Source organism: Megalobrama amblycephala, linkage group LG19 (genome assembly GCF_018812025.1).
Source record: "Megalobrama amblycephala isolate DHTTF-2021 linkage group LG19, ASM1881202v1, whole genome shotgun sequence".
Taxonomy (NCBI): domain Eukaryota; kingdom Metazoa; phylum Chordata; class Actinopteri; order Cypriniformes; family Xenocyprididae; genus Megalobrama; species Megalobrama amblycephala.
The window spans coordinates 24,559,725-24,581,041 of NC_063062.1; the positions used below are offsets into that span (position 1 = coordinate 24,559,725).

At 36.0% G+C, this 21,317-nt stretch overlaps 1 protein-coding gene across 2 annotated transcripts in view; it reads right to left on the reverse strand.

Annotated features, from left to right (window-relative positions):
* mafa (v-maf avian musculoaponeurotic fibrosarcoma oncogene homolog a (paralog a)) overlaps nt 1-18,770 on the reverse strand; it is a 149,729-nt gene extending 130,959 nt beyond the window's left edge. The window contains exons 1-3 of one of the 2 annotated variants that reach the window (XM_048169411.1): nt 16,826-18,770; nt 9,393-9,455; nt 8,518-9,085 (exon numbers count right to left, since the gene is read on the reverse strand). In XM_048169411.1, the coding sequence (XP_048025368.1) occupies nt 9,428-9,455; nt 16,826-17,799 (1,002 nt within the window). In that variant the 5' untranslated portion in view covers nt 17,800-18,770 and the 3' untranslated portion in view covers nt 8,518-9,085; nt 9,393-9,427. Of the gene's footprint in view, nt 1-8,517; nt 9,086-9,392; nt 9,456-16,825 lie in introns of those variants that run through there. The other variant, XM_048169410.1, reaches the window with a different exon arrangement.
* Nucleotides 18,771-21,317: the final 2,547 nt, after the last annotated feature.

Here is a 21,317-nt window from a genome sequence, read left to right on the forward strand (position 1 = left end):
CAAAGTTTTCTTTTCTTTCCTTTTTTAACACATAAAAAAGAATTGGAAATGAATTGCCCACTGTACATTTCAAAGCTGCAACATACAATCCAGCATAAAAATATGAGAAAGAAAATAGATGACATACAAATAGTTGATGTTAAATATTTCTGGAAAGCTATATCCTGCCATGTGACATGCTGAGAGCTGTATAATAGATTAATAACTCTTAAATCATTCCTCATAAAACTGAATAAAAATAATAATAATAAAGTATCATTATACTCACACACAACTGATTAAATCTCACACTGTTTCAGAGTACTATCCAGTGCCCAATGACTATTTATGTATTTTAGAATATCTATTGGTTAATATTTTTCAGTGACTAGTGAAATTACATAATAACTGTACAATAACTGTATGATAATAATTTTGTTGTCCTTTTGACAAATTAATTATTTTGTTGTTCTCTGCAGACAGTGATAATTGCATTGTTTACAGCAATTTTATTCACTTGTCAAAAAAACAAAACTCACATTTGGTGATTGGCAAGTGTTCATTTTAGACCAATTCAATATTTTGTAACTATGATTAAATAATCAGACCAATATATAGTAGCTAGAACTAATGGCTAAAGTCAAAATTTCAAATTCAGCATTCTTTGCTCTTTTAAAGAAAAGTCTTTTTACTCTCTTGAGGCCTTTAAGGAAAAGGGAAGTAAGGCTGTGCTACAAAACACACACACACACACACACACACACACACACACACTGATCAGAAGCTCAGAATCAGAGCCACTAAGCTAAAATAAACTCGGGTGATGACGTTATTCAATGCATCGTACTGTACTCTGGCCTGACTGTACATAGATATCCATATTTTTAACCTTAAAGCCCAAATACAGCGTCTGCTGCCTGTACATCTAAATATAGACTGTCAACCTCCGTCTCTAGTTTCCTTCGCCTGGAGCAGGTGGCTGGAAGATCGGGCGGACACAGCAAGTCTGGGTCGTCCTGTCCTGCTGGAACACAGAGTGACCCTGGACCAGCATTGAAGTGGACGGGTTTTGAATTAATTAATCACTTCAATAGTCTGTAACAGAGATATTATAGGAACATCTACAGAAAGTACTTGGACAGCAATGATCATCAAAACATAATTCTAAGAATTTGGCATTTTTGTCCGTTTTAAACCATTTATTTTAATTATGTGATTGTTTACAGTAACATATTGGATTTTTTTATTTATTTATTTTATTTTTAATATTTGAAACACTAACTGTACATGGACATTGTACAAAGTGACTTTCCATCTCTGTAGTAAATCAAGCCAAGCTAAGTCTATTTGTACGGCGCTTTTCAGTAATGCAGCTTTATAGAAAGTTGTGTTGTTATGCCAAAAACATCTTGGTGCCTGGGTAATGTGACTATATATATATATATATATATATATATATATATATATATATATATATATATATATATATATAATGCATACAAATTCTTGGAGAATTGGAGTAGCCACAATGTTAGGATGTGCTCTTGCATTCAACAACAGCAAGACAAAGTGCAACTGATGGAATTATTGAACTGTTATTCGCGTTTTTATACGTCATATGAGATCCTGAAAAAACAGCAACTTTGCAGCAGTGAAGTCTGATGCACATGTGCATCTTCTCAACAACAACAACAAAAAAAAAACCTTAGTGAGCCGTTTCTATGAGAAACCAACGTAAAGCAAACTGTGCAAGAGGAACTGACTGCAGCAGGTTTGCAGTTTTAGTTTTAATCATAAATTCAAAGCATATAGCATGTTTTGAATTAACATATTTTTGCCATGTGTATCATATCGAAAGATAGTTGGTGATACCCAGTCTTTCATCAGATACAGGAGCAGGCTGATTTCATTTAAGCGCCCAGTTATTAGAGCTGTTATGTTAAAAGAGATGGGTGTTGCAGAAATACAGAAGTGTGGTGGGTGTGATATATGGTGTTTTTGGCACCACCGTTAGCAGATGACACTCCATCAGCGAGACTGACCAGATCAGTGGAAGAAAAGTTTCAACCACCAGTCACGTCTCACTTCGCCCTCCCTATGGTCGATGTCGTGTGTTCACACTGTCCTCCCAGGGATTTGTTCGTTTTTTCCTACCTTAGCAGTTACAGTGTCCTTTTGTCCCCCCACTGGTGTGTGAACTATTGCCATGTGCGATGGAGGAGTCAGGGCAGCCCATGAGGCGAACTTTCTTCAACACATGCACCAAAGTGTGTTTCTGTTTTTGTAGGTTAACTGAAGATTGTTTCACTTAAATACAATTTGGCACATCACAATCACCTTGATGCAGTGTGTGTGTATGTTTTTCAGTAGATCTGAAGATGTTTTTTAAAGCCAACATAAATTCAAAATTGACTACACTCTTAAAATGAAAGGTTCCAAACGGGGGTTTTTCATAGCGATGCAATATAATAACTATTTTGGGTTCCCCAAAGATCCTTTCTGTGAACCATTTTTTTCTTTGTGTGAAGAACTTTTTAATAATCTGAAGAATCTTTTTTCACTATAATGAACCTTTTGTGCACTGTAATAACTTGCTTTGCTTATGAAGAGACTTTGCTTTTAGGCTTACATCTCTATGGTTGCTTACATTACAATTAGCAGGTTCAGGAGTAGTCCAGCAAAATCGACTGCTAACTTGTAAAGTATTCTGGCTCCATTCAATATGGAGTCCCAGTTTCCAATCAAATCATATTTGATTGACCAACGTGATCTCATGAGAATACTTGTTTATTTTTATGTAAAGTGTCGTTCTACTGCATGCATATTTACTTACGTTTTCATACACACAAAAACGTACAAAATTGACGTATTTATAGAACTAAAACGTAAAATACTGGCGTACTGACTGCAATAAAATGTAAATTGTTTACGTATCCAAGTGTGAATGTGTATGAATTCTCATGTATTAATATTAAAATTGTGGCATTGTTTTGATTCTGTTGTAATACATGTTTTTAGTCACAATTATTAAATGCAGTTTATTAATATACTTAATATGAAATGACATTTTCTGGTCTCATTAGAAAAACGTACCTTTGTGAACGTTTTTGCGAGTCGCAAAATACGTACCAATACATAGCCTACATATCACTGCAGTTTCAATGTGAAATGTCCACTGAGTGGCGCTAAAAGCATGCTCATTTTTTTGCCGGAACCGATAAACATGTACGTTTTTATGACGTTGGTTTTTATACGAATCACCACAGTTCTTATTTGAAATTTTGTCCGGTGAGTGGCGCTAAAAGTGTACTCCATTATTTTTTAAAATAATGTACCACCAACACTACACCTAAACCTAGTGTTATTAAAAGCAAATGTGAAATAAAATGCATCCGTAATCATGCCGTTTTAGCTTGTTTTGATCTCTCATCTTTGAGCTCTTTTACCATGACTCATTTTTCCCTGGATTTGACCCACGGCTTCCTCGTCCTAATGCCATGTTCCAATCTTCTACCCGTGAAAGTACACTGGAACAGCAGTCAAACCCGTGACTTCCTACCCGTGAACTCGTATTACACGGGTGTGTCTCATATGTCCTGAAAAGTGAAGCTGCGGGCTCTTTGATCACCCCCTGGTGGCTGGATGCAGTACAGGTCATAAACCCCGCCCTCTCAATGCAGTCGAATGAGACTTCAGTGAAAACTTAAAAATAAATTCTGCTTCAAATAAAACTTTCTGAAAGATGGTTTTGGTCATTTAAGGTAGTTGTTATCATGCTGATATATATTCAATTGTTCGTTTTTGTGATAATTTAGATTTTAGCTAGCAATTTGATGCTATAAAAACGGGGCGTGTCGTCGTGATTCGCAGTTGATTGACTGCTTGTCTGAGGACTGTCGGAGCTTCGAGGGAAGATTGAAGAAGTATAACTAACTATTAATTTTCGATTTCTTTGTTATTTAACACCAACAAAATGAGTTGTTCAGCAGTAAACTGTACTAACCGACCCACAGGATCTGACGGATCACTGAACTTTTTTCTGTAACATTAAATGTGGGTGTTATAAGCTAATTAATAAATGTTATTAGTTAAGATAACACACCTAATGTTAACCATTTCGGGAAAAAGCAGGTGATCGTTATCTGGCAGTTACTTATTATTTTTATGGGTATAAAATAATAATTAGCAGGACAAAACTAATGATAACCTACTCTAATTACAGCAATCGATCTCCTGTAACGTTAGTTGAACTTGATTTAAAATGGCAGGACCGTTTCTGACGATTTTGAGTTGTTTCTAGAGGCATATTATATTGATTTTATCTACTAAATTTGCTGTTTCAAAAATATTATTGCTCTAGAAACAGAATAGCCTATTATTTTATAGGTAGAATTTTAAATTGTGTATAATTTTTATAATTTATTTAAAATACATGAATGATGACACAGTCGTTTGGGCGGAAGTTTGATATCGCGACTCCGCCTCCGGGCTCCACTGACGATTCCTTTTGCACATGCCCAGGCTCCAAACTTTTTTTTTTTTTTTGACATATTGCGTAACGTGTCAGCGCCCATTCATCGGCCCATTTTGGCTTCAGTTCATTACAATGGAAGGAAGCAGCGTCGCGTTACAGTCTATGGTACTACATAGATACTCCTAGTTCCGCGCTCTGATGTCACATAGCCCATGAAACAACAGTGGCAGCCCCTATGGATGCGGTGTTTATGCAAGTGGTACAAGGTGAGAAATAGACTTTAGGACAATATAACGTTGCAATCAAATTAATAATAATATAATAATGATAAATAATACACACACGGTTATGTATTACAATGTTATGTGTCTGAAACGATAAGTAGTATGTCGTTAAAGTATATCGCCACAATTCCTTGCGCTCAGGCAGTTTGGCGTGACTTGCCTGGAACGGCAAGTTCATGAGTCCTGGTTTGAAGTCGTGACTTACGGGCTCAAAAACCTGCCTGGAACGCAGCATAAGTCCAACTCCGTATCAGTTGAGCTACCGAGCAAGCACAGCCTATATCAGAAAAGCGAAACATATGGAGCTGGTTAACCGATTAAGTCCAAAATATATTCGTTTACAAATCGCGCACTCTGGTAAAAAGCATTTTGAAGTCATAACATAATATTGTGCAAGGAGACGTAAAAACAAGTCTTTATTAATCCATAATCTGACCCTGTAATTGTGACGGTGTATGAAATCGATAAAAAGCACTTGCTGTTCTACTGCCTCTAGTGTTCATTTCTGTTGGAAACTGCAGTGATATATGTATTGGTACATATTTTTGCGACTCGTGAAAACGTTCCCACAGGTACGTCTTTCCATGAGACCAGGTTGGTTGAACATTTCTGTTTGCGACTTGTGCTACAAACTAGTTTTGGAGGATTACATAATGTTAAACAAGACTACACTTTAAAACCTTAAAATGAAATGAACATTTCTGTAATTGTTTAACCATTTTATAATATTTAGTTTGTTTACTGTACGACACAGAATTAAGGCGTTTTCTCCTATGCAGCGACTGACAACCCTGTTGAAAAAAAAAAAAACAGCATATGCTGGTAAGGTAGGTTTTGAAGCTGGTATGCTGGTTTGAGCTGGTTTGAGCTGGTTTATGCTGGTCCTATGCTGGTCCAATGCTGGTCCATGCTGGTACTATGCTGGTCCAGGACGAGCTTAAAATATGAATCTGGCTTCTCTCCGTGAAGGCATTTAAAATGTCAATCCACTAAAACACGGCATGTTGCAATCTGTGACGATTATCACGATATCAGTGCCATTAACCAGTGGTGCAACTTTAAAATTTGAATCATAACGAGCGAGGGCTTTGATCATGATGGTCGCTGCTGAGAATGAAGATGGATAAAGGGCTGAATTTGGATCTGTTCCTTACAAACATATGGGTTCTAAAGATTTGGAGTACAGCGAACAAATCAAATTGATGTGATTCGTGAATTTATGTTGTGTTTTGGTGTATCTTATGGTTGTATTCCTGTTGAAAAAAACAGCATATGCTGGTTAAGGTAGGTTTTGAAGCTGGTATGCTGGTTTGAGCTGGTTTATGCTGGTCAAGTGCTGGTCCTATGCTGGTTCTATGCTGGCTCATGCTGGTCCTAAGCTGGTCCTGGACCAGCATAGTACCAGCATGGACCAGCATTGGACCAGCATAGGACCAGCATAAACCAGCTCAAACCAGCATACCAGCTTCAAAACCTACCTTACCAGCATAAAAAAACAGCATATGCTGGTTAAGGTAGGTTTTGAAGCTGGTATGCTGGTTTGAGCTGGTCAAGTGCTGGTCCAATGCTGGTCCATGCTGATACTATGCTGGACATACTAATCAGTCCCTAAACCAATGCTGTAGTACTCAAGACCATTTTTTATAGTCTTGGTCTTGTCATGGACTTTAGAGCATTCTTGACTCTGAATACTCGCTCTTGGCCTGGACTCTGACTCGAATTAGCTGAACTACAACACTGCCCTAAACATCCGAACAAACAAGGTGTGCATTTCCCAAAAGCATCGTAAGCCAACTATGATCATAAGTTTACTAAATTAGTTCAATGATTGAGTGTTTTCTGAAACCATAGTTCCAACAAATATTAACGAATAGCATTGAAAATAGCATTGCAAATTTGCGTGGTTTTAACTACAACTCTCGGGAAACAGCTGTGACTAGCTAGTTTCTACAATGATACATTGCACTACGATGGCTAAGTAGCAAGTTACATCATTGTATGGGAAACACACTTCAGATTGGGACTTCAACCACATTCTTATCAACCAATCATTGCCCTCTGATTTTAAGAGTAGGTTTCAGTTGTTTTGTTTACCGTATTGTTTAAGTTAGGATTGTTTGAAAGGACACGTCATACTCTTATGACAAAATTACACGGAATGACACCCACAATCGCAGTGGAAAGCTGAGTCATGTGACAAAAAAGTTTCCTTGCTAAAGACAAGAATTATTCTCCTTTCTTATACTAATACGAAGCTTGCGTAGAAAGGCTAATCATTGTTCACTTGTGTTTCCTTAAATACATGTATAAAGTCTCTTTATGGTAACAACATGCACTATGCCAGTCCCAGTCCTAAACTGTGTCCAAATCCTGTAAAATGCTGCTTTCTCAGGCAGTATAACAAGGTGAGAAGACAGGTCCAAAACCAATGTTGGTGTAACATCCTGTCTACTAAGATGCCTTCATCATTTTGGTTTCAGAAGACCCACACTCCTGTGTGCGATAACAGTGCAGGTTTATGTAAGACATCTATCATCATGTTTTTCATTCCTGTGTTCTCTGTGTCCTGTCATTCCTCAGTGTTTATCCAGCAAATTTCCTCGGCCGCCTCTAAAGGGCAACTAATTCACAGCTGCTCCGATGGCTGTTGGAAACAACAGCACTTAAAGCACTTCATTGAACGCTGATTTGTCCTTGTCATCTCCGACAGCTCCGTCTCATTTTTCCCTGGCGGAGTTAAGTGAGGCTGGAGCCTGGCCAGCCTTGATCCTGTGCTCTACTTAAAGACAATGGGGACGGGAACACAGAGCATTATGGGAAGGACGACATGACATTAACATCTCATCCTCATTATAAAGATTAGTATGAGAGAGAAAGAGGAACATGCTAAATGGACATTGGATTTGAAGTGAGGGAAAACTAAAGGGTAAACCTTCAACAGACCTGACAAAGATTCAAGAACATCTGGGTTAACTCTTTACCTTGTTAATCATTTAAAGGTGAAGAGTTGGAGTTTTTTTTTTGTGTTTTTTTTGGATGTCAAATACTTTCGGTAACACTTTATTTGTGTCGTAGTTACACATTACTACATGTACTTACTATAGAAATAACAGTACATTTTGCATAATTACAAGTAACTAACCTAAAGCAAACCCTAACCTGTAACTCTATAGTAAGTACATGTAATTAATTAATACTCAGTACTTATTTGAGTAATTACAATGTAACTACGGTACTGTAAAATAAAGTGTAACCATACTGTCTTCTATTCCATCTTAATATGCACAGACAAACAACTATAAGTAAACAATTCGCAGGTTAATTTCCCTGAAAGTGGAAACAATGTGACTGTGTGTGAATGGTGCTGTGGCATTTATTTGAACACCCAGACCATTTCAAAAATAAAACTGATTCAACCATTTGTTTGAGTTGGGGCAGAACTATCTTTTTTGCCTAAAAAATGGCAGAAGGAGGAGAGTTTGGGAAACATGTTTGAAACAATCATAATTCAGTTTGGTTACTTAAAGTCGGCATGAAGTTGTGATAGTTTTTTCTTTCCAATTTTGACGTATATCCAAGTGAATGGCTTTGAGACCAAGACAAAATATAGGGCGGACTCTCAACTGACTGACAGGTTGTCCCACTCTCGCACCAGTAAACACGTCATTAGAGAAGAGTCATTTCAAAAGGAAGTTATTTTGATTAAAGATGGATTTAAAAAAAAAAAAATGACATGCACAGATAAATAATTTATAATAAATACTGCAATATTTTTGTCAATTGTAATTTCATGGTTTAATTTAATGGCTTCATTTTTATTAAAAGTATTATTACAAGAGGACACGGGAAATGCTGCATAGATATCCGCATTCATAAGCACCACTGTGCACCACATTGTAAGTACTGTACTGTAAGTACGATGTAAAGCAGCTCTGAATCTGACTCATCCATTCAGATTAAACCTAAATCTATCCATTTTATTTCTTACAATTTTTTTATATATATATATCTGCATTTCAATTCAAAACATAGGACACAAGATCTTCGACTTTTTGTCTTGTTCTAAAAGGCACAACGCCTTTGAATCAATCACGGTTGGTTGGGCCGCAGTGTACATTGAGAACTTTGGTCACTAAAAGCCATTTTATGATTCAGCAATGTTCCACACAAACACCTTAATCCCTGACAGCTCTGAGAACAGCCCCTACCCAGGAGCGAGGTGCACGAGGTGCTCCAGTGAGATGTCATTGGTGTAGTCCTACAAGAGTACACACTGAGCCTGGAGAAAGATGGATTGTACTTCAACTGGGCTTACAGAAATCCATCACCCCAGCACTGAGAGTTCGGCCTATGGGAAGGTGAATTTACACTTGCTTTTACTCGAGTGTAAAGTGAGAAAAATGTTTCGTACAGCACTTTAGGAAGCACCAGCCTAACTGTAAGGTATACATCAGGTAAAGCATTAGGTACTGTCAATGTTACTTTAAAATCAAAATGTAGATTGCCCTAAGAAATATTAATGCAGGCACAATGAGATACAGATCACTGCTGAAAAGATCATGATTATGGCTAATTTTGTGTTCATTTAACAGACTGGCAATTTTTGTTAGTTTGCTTTTTGTAGTGTGTCAAAGATACAGGTGAAATTGTTTTACCTCACTCATCAAGGCCAGGATTTGAGAGCTCACGGTCACAGATGAAGGAACTTTCTAGATGACCTGAGAGAGAGAGAGAGAGAGAGAGGGGAGGGGGGAGGGGGAAGATGTCATAATACATAACAAACTAAATGGAAAATTGATTTTGCTGTGTTTTAACACATTGTTTCTAAATGATCTTTGTGAAGAGATTGTACTAAGCTGAATTTTTATATTATTATATTATTGAAATATATTATAACAACATGAACAGTCAGAGACAAATAACTGCAAGTTGTTCATATTTGATTAATCTGCGCTGGAAAAAAGCTTCATCTGACATTATTATTTTTCTGATTAATAGGTTTCACTGAGGTGTGCATCTATAATGAAATAACAGAAGATGCAACAATCTATTCTTCAGTCTAGTTTTACAGTAATTAAATAATGCTGTATCCATTAGCCATTTAATTTGGAAAGTGACATCCAATATTTTTGTTTATAAAGTTGACATGTCCTGCAGTAGGACACGTTATATGTTTTGCCTCAGAAGCTTCTCACTTTATGGTCCTGTGTCAAAAAGGAATTTTAAAAGTAAAAATTTTCAATGTAGTCTAATATTCCAATAATAGGATGAATACCACAATATTGATGTTTGTTTTAAGAAAAAGGTTTTTAGACAATTATTTTCCACTGTTCAGTCTACATTTCAACACACACTTTCAAGACATAAATATTTCAAACACACATACACACTCACATACAGTCAGGTTGTATAATGTGATCTGCACCTATACATCAGCCTGCAGAAAATAATAACAATAAATTAAATTATTTTAACACCACTTTGTTTTAATACTAAAAGTAAAGTGTGACAGTATGGTGTGTGATGAACATAGTTATTGTCATGCATTTTGTCATCCCACTACAATGTAATATACACATTACACTCCAGATATTTTAATCTCATTTTGACATACAGTCGTAATTAATGATCACTTCAAAACAGAATTCCGGATGCCCCGTCAACAAAGAAATATAATTTGCTGTCTAGGAAGAAAATGTAAAACTGATCTAAAATTGTCAGGTTATATCAAACCTAAATGTCAAATTTACCTCACATAAAGAACAAGTTTAATGTAATGATTTAAAGGCAAAAGACACATACACTACACCTATCACCCAGTGAGGGGATAAAAAAAAAAAAGAATGAATGCTAAAATAAATTAAAAAAAAGAGTGAGAAAATGTATGACAGAAATTATTAAGATTTAAAATAAACAGCATTCAGTTTTATTGACACTGGAGGACAAAGATTATTTATAGGCTTTAAGTCAGCTACAGTAAATCCACATGCACAGATGTTTAACAAGGAAATGCAAGTATCGCATGTACTGTAAGGGCCATAGCTGGTCTCTGCATAAAGAAGAACAACAGTTCCACAGAAATGTTTCTATGACTGTTTTGATTAATTTTAAACATAAAATGATCAGCAATTGCTGAAGAAAAATAGATGTCTAAATTACAAATTTGATAATTTTGCAAAAAAATATAGGATGCATTGTGTTTATTTGCAATGCTGTCTGTAGATAAAACATTTAAGCTATACATCACAATGATCAGCTTCGAAAAAGTTTTTTTTTCCCCCCATGAATTAAATGAAAACTGACAATATAGCATTTATATCAAAAGCTCAAAACTAACCATTTATAAAATAAAAGAATAAAATGTTCAGATATTATTCTAATTAATTCATATTAATGACGGTGACTTTATTTTATACATTTGCAAATGTATAAAATTACTCGAGAGTACTGAAGAGTTCATTATCAAATAACAGAAAGATTCTGAATGATGAAGATAATGAAGATTACTGATGATTTTACAAAGCACACAGAAAATGCAAGAAAATGTATTCTCTCTATGTATTCTTTCTACGTTTCGGAGTAGAGACATTTATTGATGAATGTCAACACACTTTCAGCTTTCAAAAAAGAACCTCTTTATTAAAAAGAAAGCTGTATGATGAATGATACTGTCTAAATTAAAGGTAATATTTATCTAAACTGATGTTAATTACACATTATTGTAAAACAACTGTTTAAATTGTAAACTAATTTAATAATAATTTAAAAATGGATCTCACAGTCCAGATAAAAGATTAAGTAAAGACCTTTTATCCGATGATGTCTCACTCGCGCTCTGTATCACACATGCATCATTTTCATCTTTATTGCATCTGTGCATCGCTGGAAAACCCCAATACTCTGACACACAGTTTCAAAGTGTGTGCATATCTTTCCGAGAGCTCTTTCAAGTCACCCACAAGCCAAAAGACTTCCAAAACTGCTCTGTTCATCCATCCATCTATCCATCTATCTATCTATCATGAATGTCATGACGTAACATCTACACCAAATTCTAACAGAAGTGCAGTGCAGCCAGCAACAAACATGGATATTGACGACAATGTAATTGCATTCAGTCAAGTAATCAAAATAATGCAAAATCACTGGGCAAATTTGATGAACAAAGCTGTTAGTCGTTAGCTGATTAAAAGTGAAAATGGATGAAAGGTAGCTGTGTATCCATAGGAAGAGTGTTATGCCTATATGTGTATGCATATGACTTAAGGACTGGTACAGGAAATGAATAAGGTCTCCCCTGAGGGTAAAGATCTCTGTAATGACTGTGCGCGTTTCTACATCTCTCTCACTGACCTCCACGCATCCTCTGTACACACACACTATGAAATACTCCTTCACTAATGCTTGGATTTGCTTTTACAGAGACTCAGTGCAACATTCTTTCATTGATTTAATGAAGAGATTAGCTGGCTCATTTTGTGTCTCATTCTCAGGTTGCAATTGAAGGCTGCATATATCATCAAGGATGTCTTATTTAAGAAAAGTAACCATAATCAAATGGACTGTTATTCCACATGAGGTGTAAAATACATATCTTTCTTACTTTGCAATCTAACGGTTACTTTTCTTAAATGAGACGACCTCGATGACGTATACAGCCTTCGAATGCGACTTCCGGGGTATGCAGCCTCCAAAATGAGATGCAGCTATAGTTTCCCCCTTCTCTTCCACAATGAATGAAGATAATAAATTAATAATAATCACCCCACTTTATATTAGGTAGCCTTAACTACTATGTACTTACATTTAAATTAATCATTTGATACAATGCACTTATTGTGTACATACATGCTTTTTTTTACATTTGTAATTATATTTTAAAAATACCTGCATGTAATTACATCTGTAATAAATTTCTGTAATTACATCTATAATTACACTGTTGACACATCCCTTACACCTTAACCCACCCTTAAACCTACCCATACCACTAAACCTGTCCCTAACCTTACCCGTGTCCCACCTCAATAGCAGCAAAAGTGTTTTACAATACAATATGAACAAAATAAGTACATTGTACTTATTTTTTTAAAGTAAGCACATAGTAGTTAAAGCCACCTAATATAAAGTGGGACCATAATAATAAATAAATAAAAGGTTTTTTATCAAATAAAATCATAAAAGCCCAGTTGTGTAGGAACTGTAACAGCAAGATTTTACATACCGTAAAGAGTAAATGTTTTAGGAAAATATAAATACATTTCAAACTGAAGAAAGCAATGAGAAAGCAAATGAATGTAGTGTTTGAACTTGTGTTTTCCTTAATTTCTTCAGAAGATATTTAGGGTTTTGGCAACTCAAAATACTAAAACTGAACATTTTCCATTAAGTACGCATGACAGACAGATTTGTTATAAATTGCAGTTTTCGCATACATGCTAAAAACCCAGTATGGACACTGCTGCAGCAATACAGATTTATAATTTATAATTTTTAAATAGCTCAAGCTGGACCCTTTCAGAGCAATTAATCATTGGGAAAATCATTTCAACACTCTTTTGCCTGATCTCTTGTTCCCTTCTCCACAGCTCTGTTTCAGGAGAGGTGGACGACAAAGCCGCTTCCTTCACATGAAGGAAGGGTGGAGAATCGGTAAATAAAGAACAAATCTATGAACAAACTGAGCACTATGAATCTTGATTAAGAATTAAGATATATTTAATTAGACATTTCTTTGTGTGCACCTATTTTTTGTATATGTCTTGAGTTTTTTTTTTTTTTTTTTTTTTTTTTTTTTTCTAATGAGTTTTTAATTCTAATGTCCTTACATCAGTGGTGGTCAGATTGTGACCTTGGAATTATAAGGTTCTGCATTCTGAGCAGTTTTGAGATATTGAGCTTCAAATTTTTTACATTCCATACTCCTTTGTGGATAGACAAAAAAAAAAAAAAAAAAGTACCCAACTTAAAAAAAAAGAACATCACATAATGGAAATAAGTTGACACAGAATAAGAACATGTGAATAACTCAATTTTGACAAGATTTGTCAGATAGAACCTTATAATTCCAAGGTGACGACATGTCTAACAGTGGAAAAAGTCTTGCACACATACAGGATGTGAATGTTCACTCCGACCTCCAAAAACACTTTCACTAGTGTACAGTGGTTCTCAACTGATGTTGCTTCAGGACCCAGATCAAGTGTTGAGCCAACTCAGTACCTAATTTGTTTATCATACAAAGGTAAACAAAATGTCCTTAAAAATCAATCTGAGTTTATCAATATTAACATGAACTGTTTACGCCCAGCAATATTCAAAATTATTAACATAAGACGATGACTAGGAAAATGGAACATTCTGTATACATTGAAAAACTACAGCATAGTTTGCGCAAATTTGTGGATGTGGCTTAATTTTCTCCGTGTTTTACTATTTGCATTTAGCACAGACTTTTTCCTGCTGTCCGCCACACTATCAGAACACGCCTACGACTCACCATTTGAGAACTCATAATACACATACTCGATGCACTCATACAGCTCTGCCCTCATATAAACATGCATGTCTCATGCAGATGCATAAACATGCTGTTCTTTGATAACTGCACTACAACCACTTACATTCACTGTTAAATGACTCTCTTATATTTGTACCTCAAGACCTAAACAACGTACAGTAGCTGTTCCAGGAGTTTCACATCTGTGCAACACAGCACACATAGCCTGCACCCATGCAGTTAAAAGAGTTTACTTTCATTAAGTAATCCACAATTTCTCTTGTGAGTCACTAAATAAAAGGTAAAAAGGTGACACCTACAGTGACGCTATAACTCCATTCTAAACATAAAGCAAAGTCCATTGCACTGAGCCAGTGTCAAACTTTGGAATGTTAGAGCATTGTCTGCAATAAAATGTTTTATTTAAACTCCATTAAACATTATGTGCTCGTGACTGCAGCTCTGTAATTCTGTGGTCTTTTCCAGAGAATACTTATGAGTTTATGATAGTGTTTGTAGTAAAACTGTCATATATCTTGAGAAAATTAGCACTCTGTGGTGTTAGCAAATGGTTGTCCTTTGAGCCAAACAACTATATGATAACAGCGAATGCTATTTACATAGTTTCAGGAGTCTGAATCTTACGATAGATAATCAATTTTTGAGACGCCAAACATGTTTAGTGCAATACATGCACTGGATAAGACTAAAAAAAATCAGGCTTCTAGCAAGAATTATGATCAAAACAACTAATGGTCATTAAAAAAAACCTAATACAACAACATCCAGAGAAAGCAGACTTTAAGTGGCCCAAATTGCATTTTTATTGCATATCATATAATTGTATGAAATGAAAATAAGCATATATGAACATCACATATGGTTAGTGGGTAAAATAATTTTGCACAGCAAAATATATATGAAAAAAATAATAATTAACATAGGTTTAAGAATTTATTGATGAACGCTATATCCTGATTTTATACAAGCAGGGTATCAATCCCTGACCATAAAACAATGTCCAGACATTTTAATATTGATTACTACATTATTGCCATGTAAATAATGAATTTATTAACAACAAGAAAGAAAGAAAGAAAGAAAGAAAGAAAGAAAGAAAGAAAGAAAGAAAGAAAGAAAGAAAGAAAGAAAGAAAGAAAGAAAGGAAGAAATAGAAAGAAAGAAAGAATCGAGTCCTGCTTGACAATATATAACTAAATAAGATTATATCCTTTAGTTTTCAGCAAAGCCATAACGGGTGCCTTTTAAATTAGCGTTCTAGATAGATTCCAATATGTGATATATAATTTGCTACAAGCTACATTTAGTGCAACTCATTCCAAATAGGTCAGACTTTATATAATTTTTTTTTTCCTTTTTCTTTTCTGAATGCATGATTTTCCATGTTGACTTGAAATTCTACTTTAATACTTTGGTTTTAAAATACAGTAAATGGCAGGCTACAACATGAACTACAACTGTCAAACTGCTGTTTTCACTGCAAGTACATGCTGCAAAAAAGCTCAAGTTACGCATGATAAAAATCCAGCTGTATGCAAACTTGGAGCCTTCCCAAAATTCTAACAAAATGAACAGGCAACATCTAAACTCTAAGTCACTCTTCCTTCTTCGTGTCAACCTGTGGCATGGGCTACCTTCAACTGTTTTTATATGATGCAAAAAAAAAAAAAAAGTAGTTCATTCCATTCCATTTTTATCAAAATGCAAATGTTTGACATTAAATACACAAACCGCTTTTAGCAACAACATTGTTTAAGTCCCAGAGGGAGAATTCCTTTCAGAAACCAGGTCCTTGTTCTTTCCCTCGAAACACTGCTTCCAGTTGGCTCTCAACAGAGAATTAAATGTATGGAAACTGCATGGATCAACTTTTTCATGGGGAGGATGATGACATGATGCTCCTTTCACTTTTTTAGTCCGTATTCCAAAAAAGTGATCGGGAAATGAAAGAAATGTATGAATGCCATGCTGAGCAGAAGTTCTTTTCCAAGTAGAAGTTCATTTTCAAGCGCATAAAAAACGGAGAGGAATAAAGAAAGAACAAAAAGACCATACATGTCCAGCATGCAGGCACTTCAATGACATGTCTCTTTATATAGCAATAATGTCTCTCATGTAAAGTCACAAAACAGCAAGCAGAAGGCATGAGATGATAATGGGGGGAAATCCTCTGACTTTGGCAAAAAAGCAAAAAAAACAAAAAACAAAAAACAAAAAATATATATATAAAAAATAAAAATAGCAAACTTTCTTATTTGGCAATAAAAAATGCAAAAGGTGAATGAAGGTCAATATTATGAGTGTAAATGCATACACATCAAAATATTAACTAATTTAAAAGAATAATATAAATGCATATAACGAAAAAAAAAAAGTTTGGTTGCACAACAAGCCCCCAAAACTCAAGAACTGATTCAGTTCTTTATAAAAGCGATAAAAAAGTTGTCAGCCTTGATCTTACAACCCCCAAAACAATGAGAGATAGAAAAAAAAAACTTTTAAAAACTTTATTTATTTCTTTTTTTAGCCTTTTTTTTTTTTTTTTTTTTTTTTTTTTAGGGAACTCACATGAAAAACTCCGGGGATGAAGGGTTGTTGTCGCTGCTCGATGAGTTTTCTCGAAAGCCGCTGCTCACCAGCTTCTCGTACTTCTCTTTGTACGCGTCTCTCTCACGCACCAGTCTGGAGATCTCTTGTTTGAGGTGGTCCACCTGCTGCATGAGCTGGGTCTTCTCACCCTCTAGTACGTGCCTCTGTTGGACCCTCTTGTAGCGACACGACTGGGCATAGCCTCTGTTTTTAAGGGTTCTCCTCTTTTGTTTGAGTCGGATCACCTCCTCTTTGCTGACGCCGCGCAGCTGCCGGTTGAGCTCACGCACGGACATGGTAACGAGTTGCTCGTCCGAGAAGCGATCGTCCAGGTGGCTGTGCTGGTGGTGGATGGCAGAGGAGTTGTTGCTGGACGGGACCCCGGGAGTTTGGTGCTGCTGGTGGTGGCTGTGGTGATGATGATGGTGCTGGTGGTGAGGTGCCCCGTTCTGCGCTGCAGCGGCGGCAATGACTGCAGACACCACCGCAGCTGCGGATCCCATCTCCTCCCCGGCCATGGCGCCTCCCGGTCCGGCTGCGCTACTAAACTGCTGCCCCCTTGCATAGCCGTCGAAGCTCTGGAGCTGATGTGTGCTGTTAATCAGCGCTTCAACCGCGTCCTCGGGACTGAAGCCCAACGCCTCGGGGTTGAGCTGCTGCTGATAACCGGTCATCCAGTAGAAATCCTCCAGGTGCGCCTTCTGCTCGCTCCCGGAGCCAGGGCTGGGCGCCGAGAAGCTTGGCGAAGGGGGAACTGAGCTGCAGGGCGTGCTCATCGGGGTGGAAGACAGGGAGCCCCCGGCGATTAGGCGGCTGCACTGGTTGATGCTGCGATCGGGCTCCAGTGGCTCTTTCTTCACCTCAAACTTCATCAGATCGAAGTCATTAACATATTCCATGGCCAGGGGACTGGTGGGCAGGTCGGAGCTGCTCAGTGCCAGCTCTGATGCCATCCTCTTGCTGCTGACCGTCCTCCAGAGCGGGTGAAGAGCAGCTGTCAAAGCGGGCTGGGTCGGAAGAGAGTGAGCCAGCTTGATGATGTTTAAATGCTTTACTCTTTGCAGAAAAACAAATACTGCACAGGACTTTTCAGTGCTCTCCTAACTCCAGATTATGAGCTCTCCTTGGCAAAGTCTATTGCAAAAATGCATTGGATCTCTTTCTCTTCTCTTTACATGTGGATTTCGGCGGCCGTGTATTTCAAACATTTAACACTTTGGTGACTCCTCAAGAGCAGAAATCATCGTGGTCAAGCGGGTAAGTGTAACGTGAAATACGTGCGCTAAATGCTGCTGACACAAATCGAGCTGAGAGAGTTTTTAAACTCGACCCACTACAGTAGAGTTTAAAAGCATTGCTGAGTTTTATAGCTGCCGTGACGTCAGGTTCCCAACGAGCCAATGGGATCGCTAGATCTCAGAGCTCCTTAACATATGGGTTCGGAAACCAAAACTTTTCTCGTCAGCTGACTGTCATTTTGGAAATGCAGGAGGAAAGAGTTGAATGGGTATCGAACATTTAACTCTTTCGTCCTACCCTTTGCAAAATGTAAAATCAAATTGCTTTAGTAACACTAAATTTATTTCAGTTCACTGACAATTCTATATAATACGTTTCGCCTATATTCTACAGATCATTTTAATTCAAAGCATTTTTTTACATTTTAAATATTATGCAGTCATGTTAGAATGATAACTTTAAATTATATCTGCGAAATTATATCTTTAAATTATTTGGTGTGCCAAGTTTAACATTAAGAAACTTACATTCGCATTATAATTGTTTTTTTATTTCCGATTAATAATAATAAAAATCAAATAATTGACAAAGTTAATGATGTTCTTGGTTGAAGTATGGGCATTTTGAAAACTCAACAGTGCCACCTCTTGGGAAAAAAGAGAAGTGTGTGTGTGTGTGTGTGTGTGTGTGTGTGTGTGTGTGTGTGTGTGTGTGTGTGTGTGTGTGTGTGTCTACTTAACTATATTTTTGAGACAAATTTGTACCAACAAAAAGCTAAATCTGACAAAACTTCCTAAAACCTCCTTTGAGGGACATCCACATTTGTAAAAACAGTATAAAAATAAGATGAATAAAGGTTTGTTTGTTTGTGTTTTATGTAAAAATGCAGAATGTTTTAGGGTTAGGTTATAGTATTTATAACTAGCTCAGTATAAAAACAGTAGAAGTCTATGTAATGACCCCATTTAGACCTAGTGGGGGATATATTGAGACTATTAGAAAGTAAAACTTTATATTCACCTTTATGTAGAATGAAAACAAATAACAAGACTGAACACAACAACATTTGCATGATAGTATATGCAAGATTGTCTATTCTTTTTGGGATGGACAATCAGATGCATCTGTTCTGATTTATAAAAAAAAAAAAATGCAAAATCCACTGTATAGTTCACTGTACAGATGTTTTAGGTTACAAGTCAAATTATTATTTAATATAACTAAATCAATCTGCCTACATTAGCTAAAGTGATTTCTAAATGTCAGATAAGGCAAAAATAGTTCCTCAAGGAAATGGAAATTTTCATTCAAATCTGCACCCATTTTTACCCAGAGTAGGACCTGAACTATATTAGCCTTTAGTTCAGTGATCAACCAGATGATTCAAGCATAGATCAAGAGAACAGCTATAAAACTTGTTTATCAGTTATGTGAGATTTGCCTCATCTAGTCATACATTAAACTACTCTTCTGTTCATTGCTCTTTTACTGGAGGTCAGGGGTCGATTACGGCAGTATTTCTTAGTGATTTTTCTCTCCCTTTCATTTTTTGAGTATTCAGTTAGCAGGAGCACAGTATCTGAACAAAGTCATTTTTTGCTTTGCATAATATACCTGTCTGATTAATTAATGATCCTGTCTTGATCTTTAATTTCATGGTTCTTATGCTCTCTTCTTTTCTAAATTCCAATTAAAAGCTCAGTGCCATGCTCTGTAGAATAGTACAAAAAAAAAAAAAAAAAAAAAAAAAAAAATTCCATGAAGATGTGTTCATGCAATGACGAGTTGCCCATTTAGGAAAACTCTTATGTGAAATGCGTTAGGCTTGACATTGCACCAACCATTCCATACCCTGCACAAAAGCATATAATCATTTACTCAGTATCTTTTCTGGCAAAGTCTATAATCTCATTCTTGGGACCCTTGGTATTTTTAGAGGCTGGACGAGTGTAATGATCTCTCCAGCCGCTGGCCACGAATGATTACATCAATAGCTGTTACTGTATGTGTATGTGCACTGTATTTACATTAGCTTAACTCTGCATTTTTTCTTTATATGCCCTGGCAAAACAATGCAGTTTGTTGAACTAAGTAATTAAATTAGTGTATAAAATGAGACAAATTAAAACTAAGAACACATTATATTGTCAATTTATTTTTCTTCACAAAACATTGTATTAGAGAGAAACAATAAAATAGATTTCCCTTATACAGTACTGTACATTCCAAATATTACATAGATTTGGAAGACAGCCTCGCAACAGATTATGTGATAATCTGATAATTTTGCTTCATAACAGCAAAGAATCATAAAAGTGTAAAATTTTGCTTTGCTTAAATTTGTTGCAGCATGTGTTCTAACCAGTCATTTGTCTGTCCACACTGAAAGTGAAAAGACTGCCCAACACCACACAATCACAGCCAGTCTGGACAAATGTAATGTAAAGATGTTTAAGACAGGATTTTGGACCAATGAGATTTTACTGTTGGCCTGACAACTCTAGTTGCAACTAGAACCGACAATAATGCCGTCATGACAATACAAAACTCTTCTATTAACTGAGAAGAGATATATTTTCCATTGCTTTCATTCAGTAACACATAGCATTTTAACATACTGCTTATTTGCATTATTATTTGCAATCAAGTTGTGTTCTCCAAGTCTCACAAAAAAAGATATGTATAATTATTATTATTACAGACACATACAGCTTCCTAAAGTACATGGAAAATAGTATCATAAAAATATAGCATAACCTTAAAATATTTAATTTATTTGTATTGGCATTACATATGGATAGTATATGTTCTATTTCTTTTTAAACCACACATACACCCACACTAAGGGATATGGTTGTACTGTACCACATAGTGTATGTCACTTCAGTGTCTGCAGTTGAGTATGTGAATAATATATATATATACATATACACACACACATACATACATTTATTTATTTTTATTTTTTTGGCTAAAATTAAATACTAAAAAGAATTTCAGACATAAACACTTCTGTTTTGCTTAACTTATTTATTTTAAAAATTACTATATAATGATGTGGAGCTACACCGATGATCTGGGCAGATCTGTGTACAAACAATTCAATAAAAAATCAAAACAAAGTTTATATTCTTGTATCCAAATATCCTTAGTTTGACTGAAAAGACAAGAGGCTATTAAATAAGACAAAACACACCATGGAATTGCATAAAAACTTAACAGGACATACAAC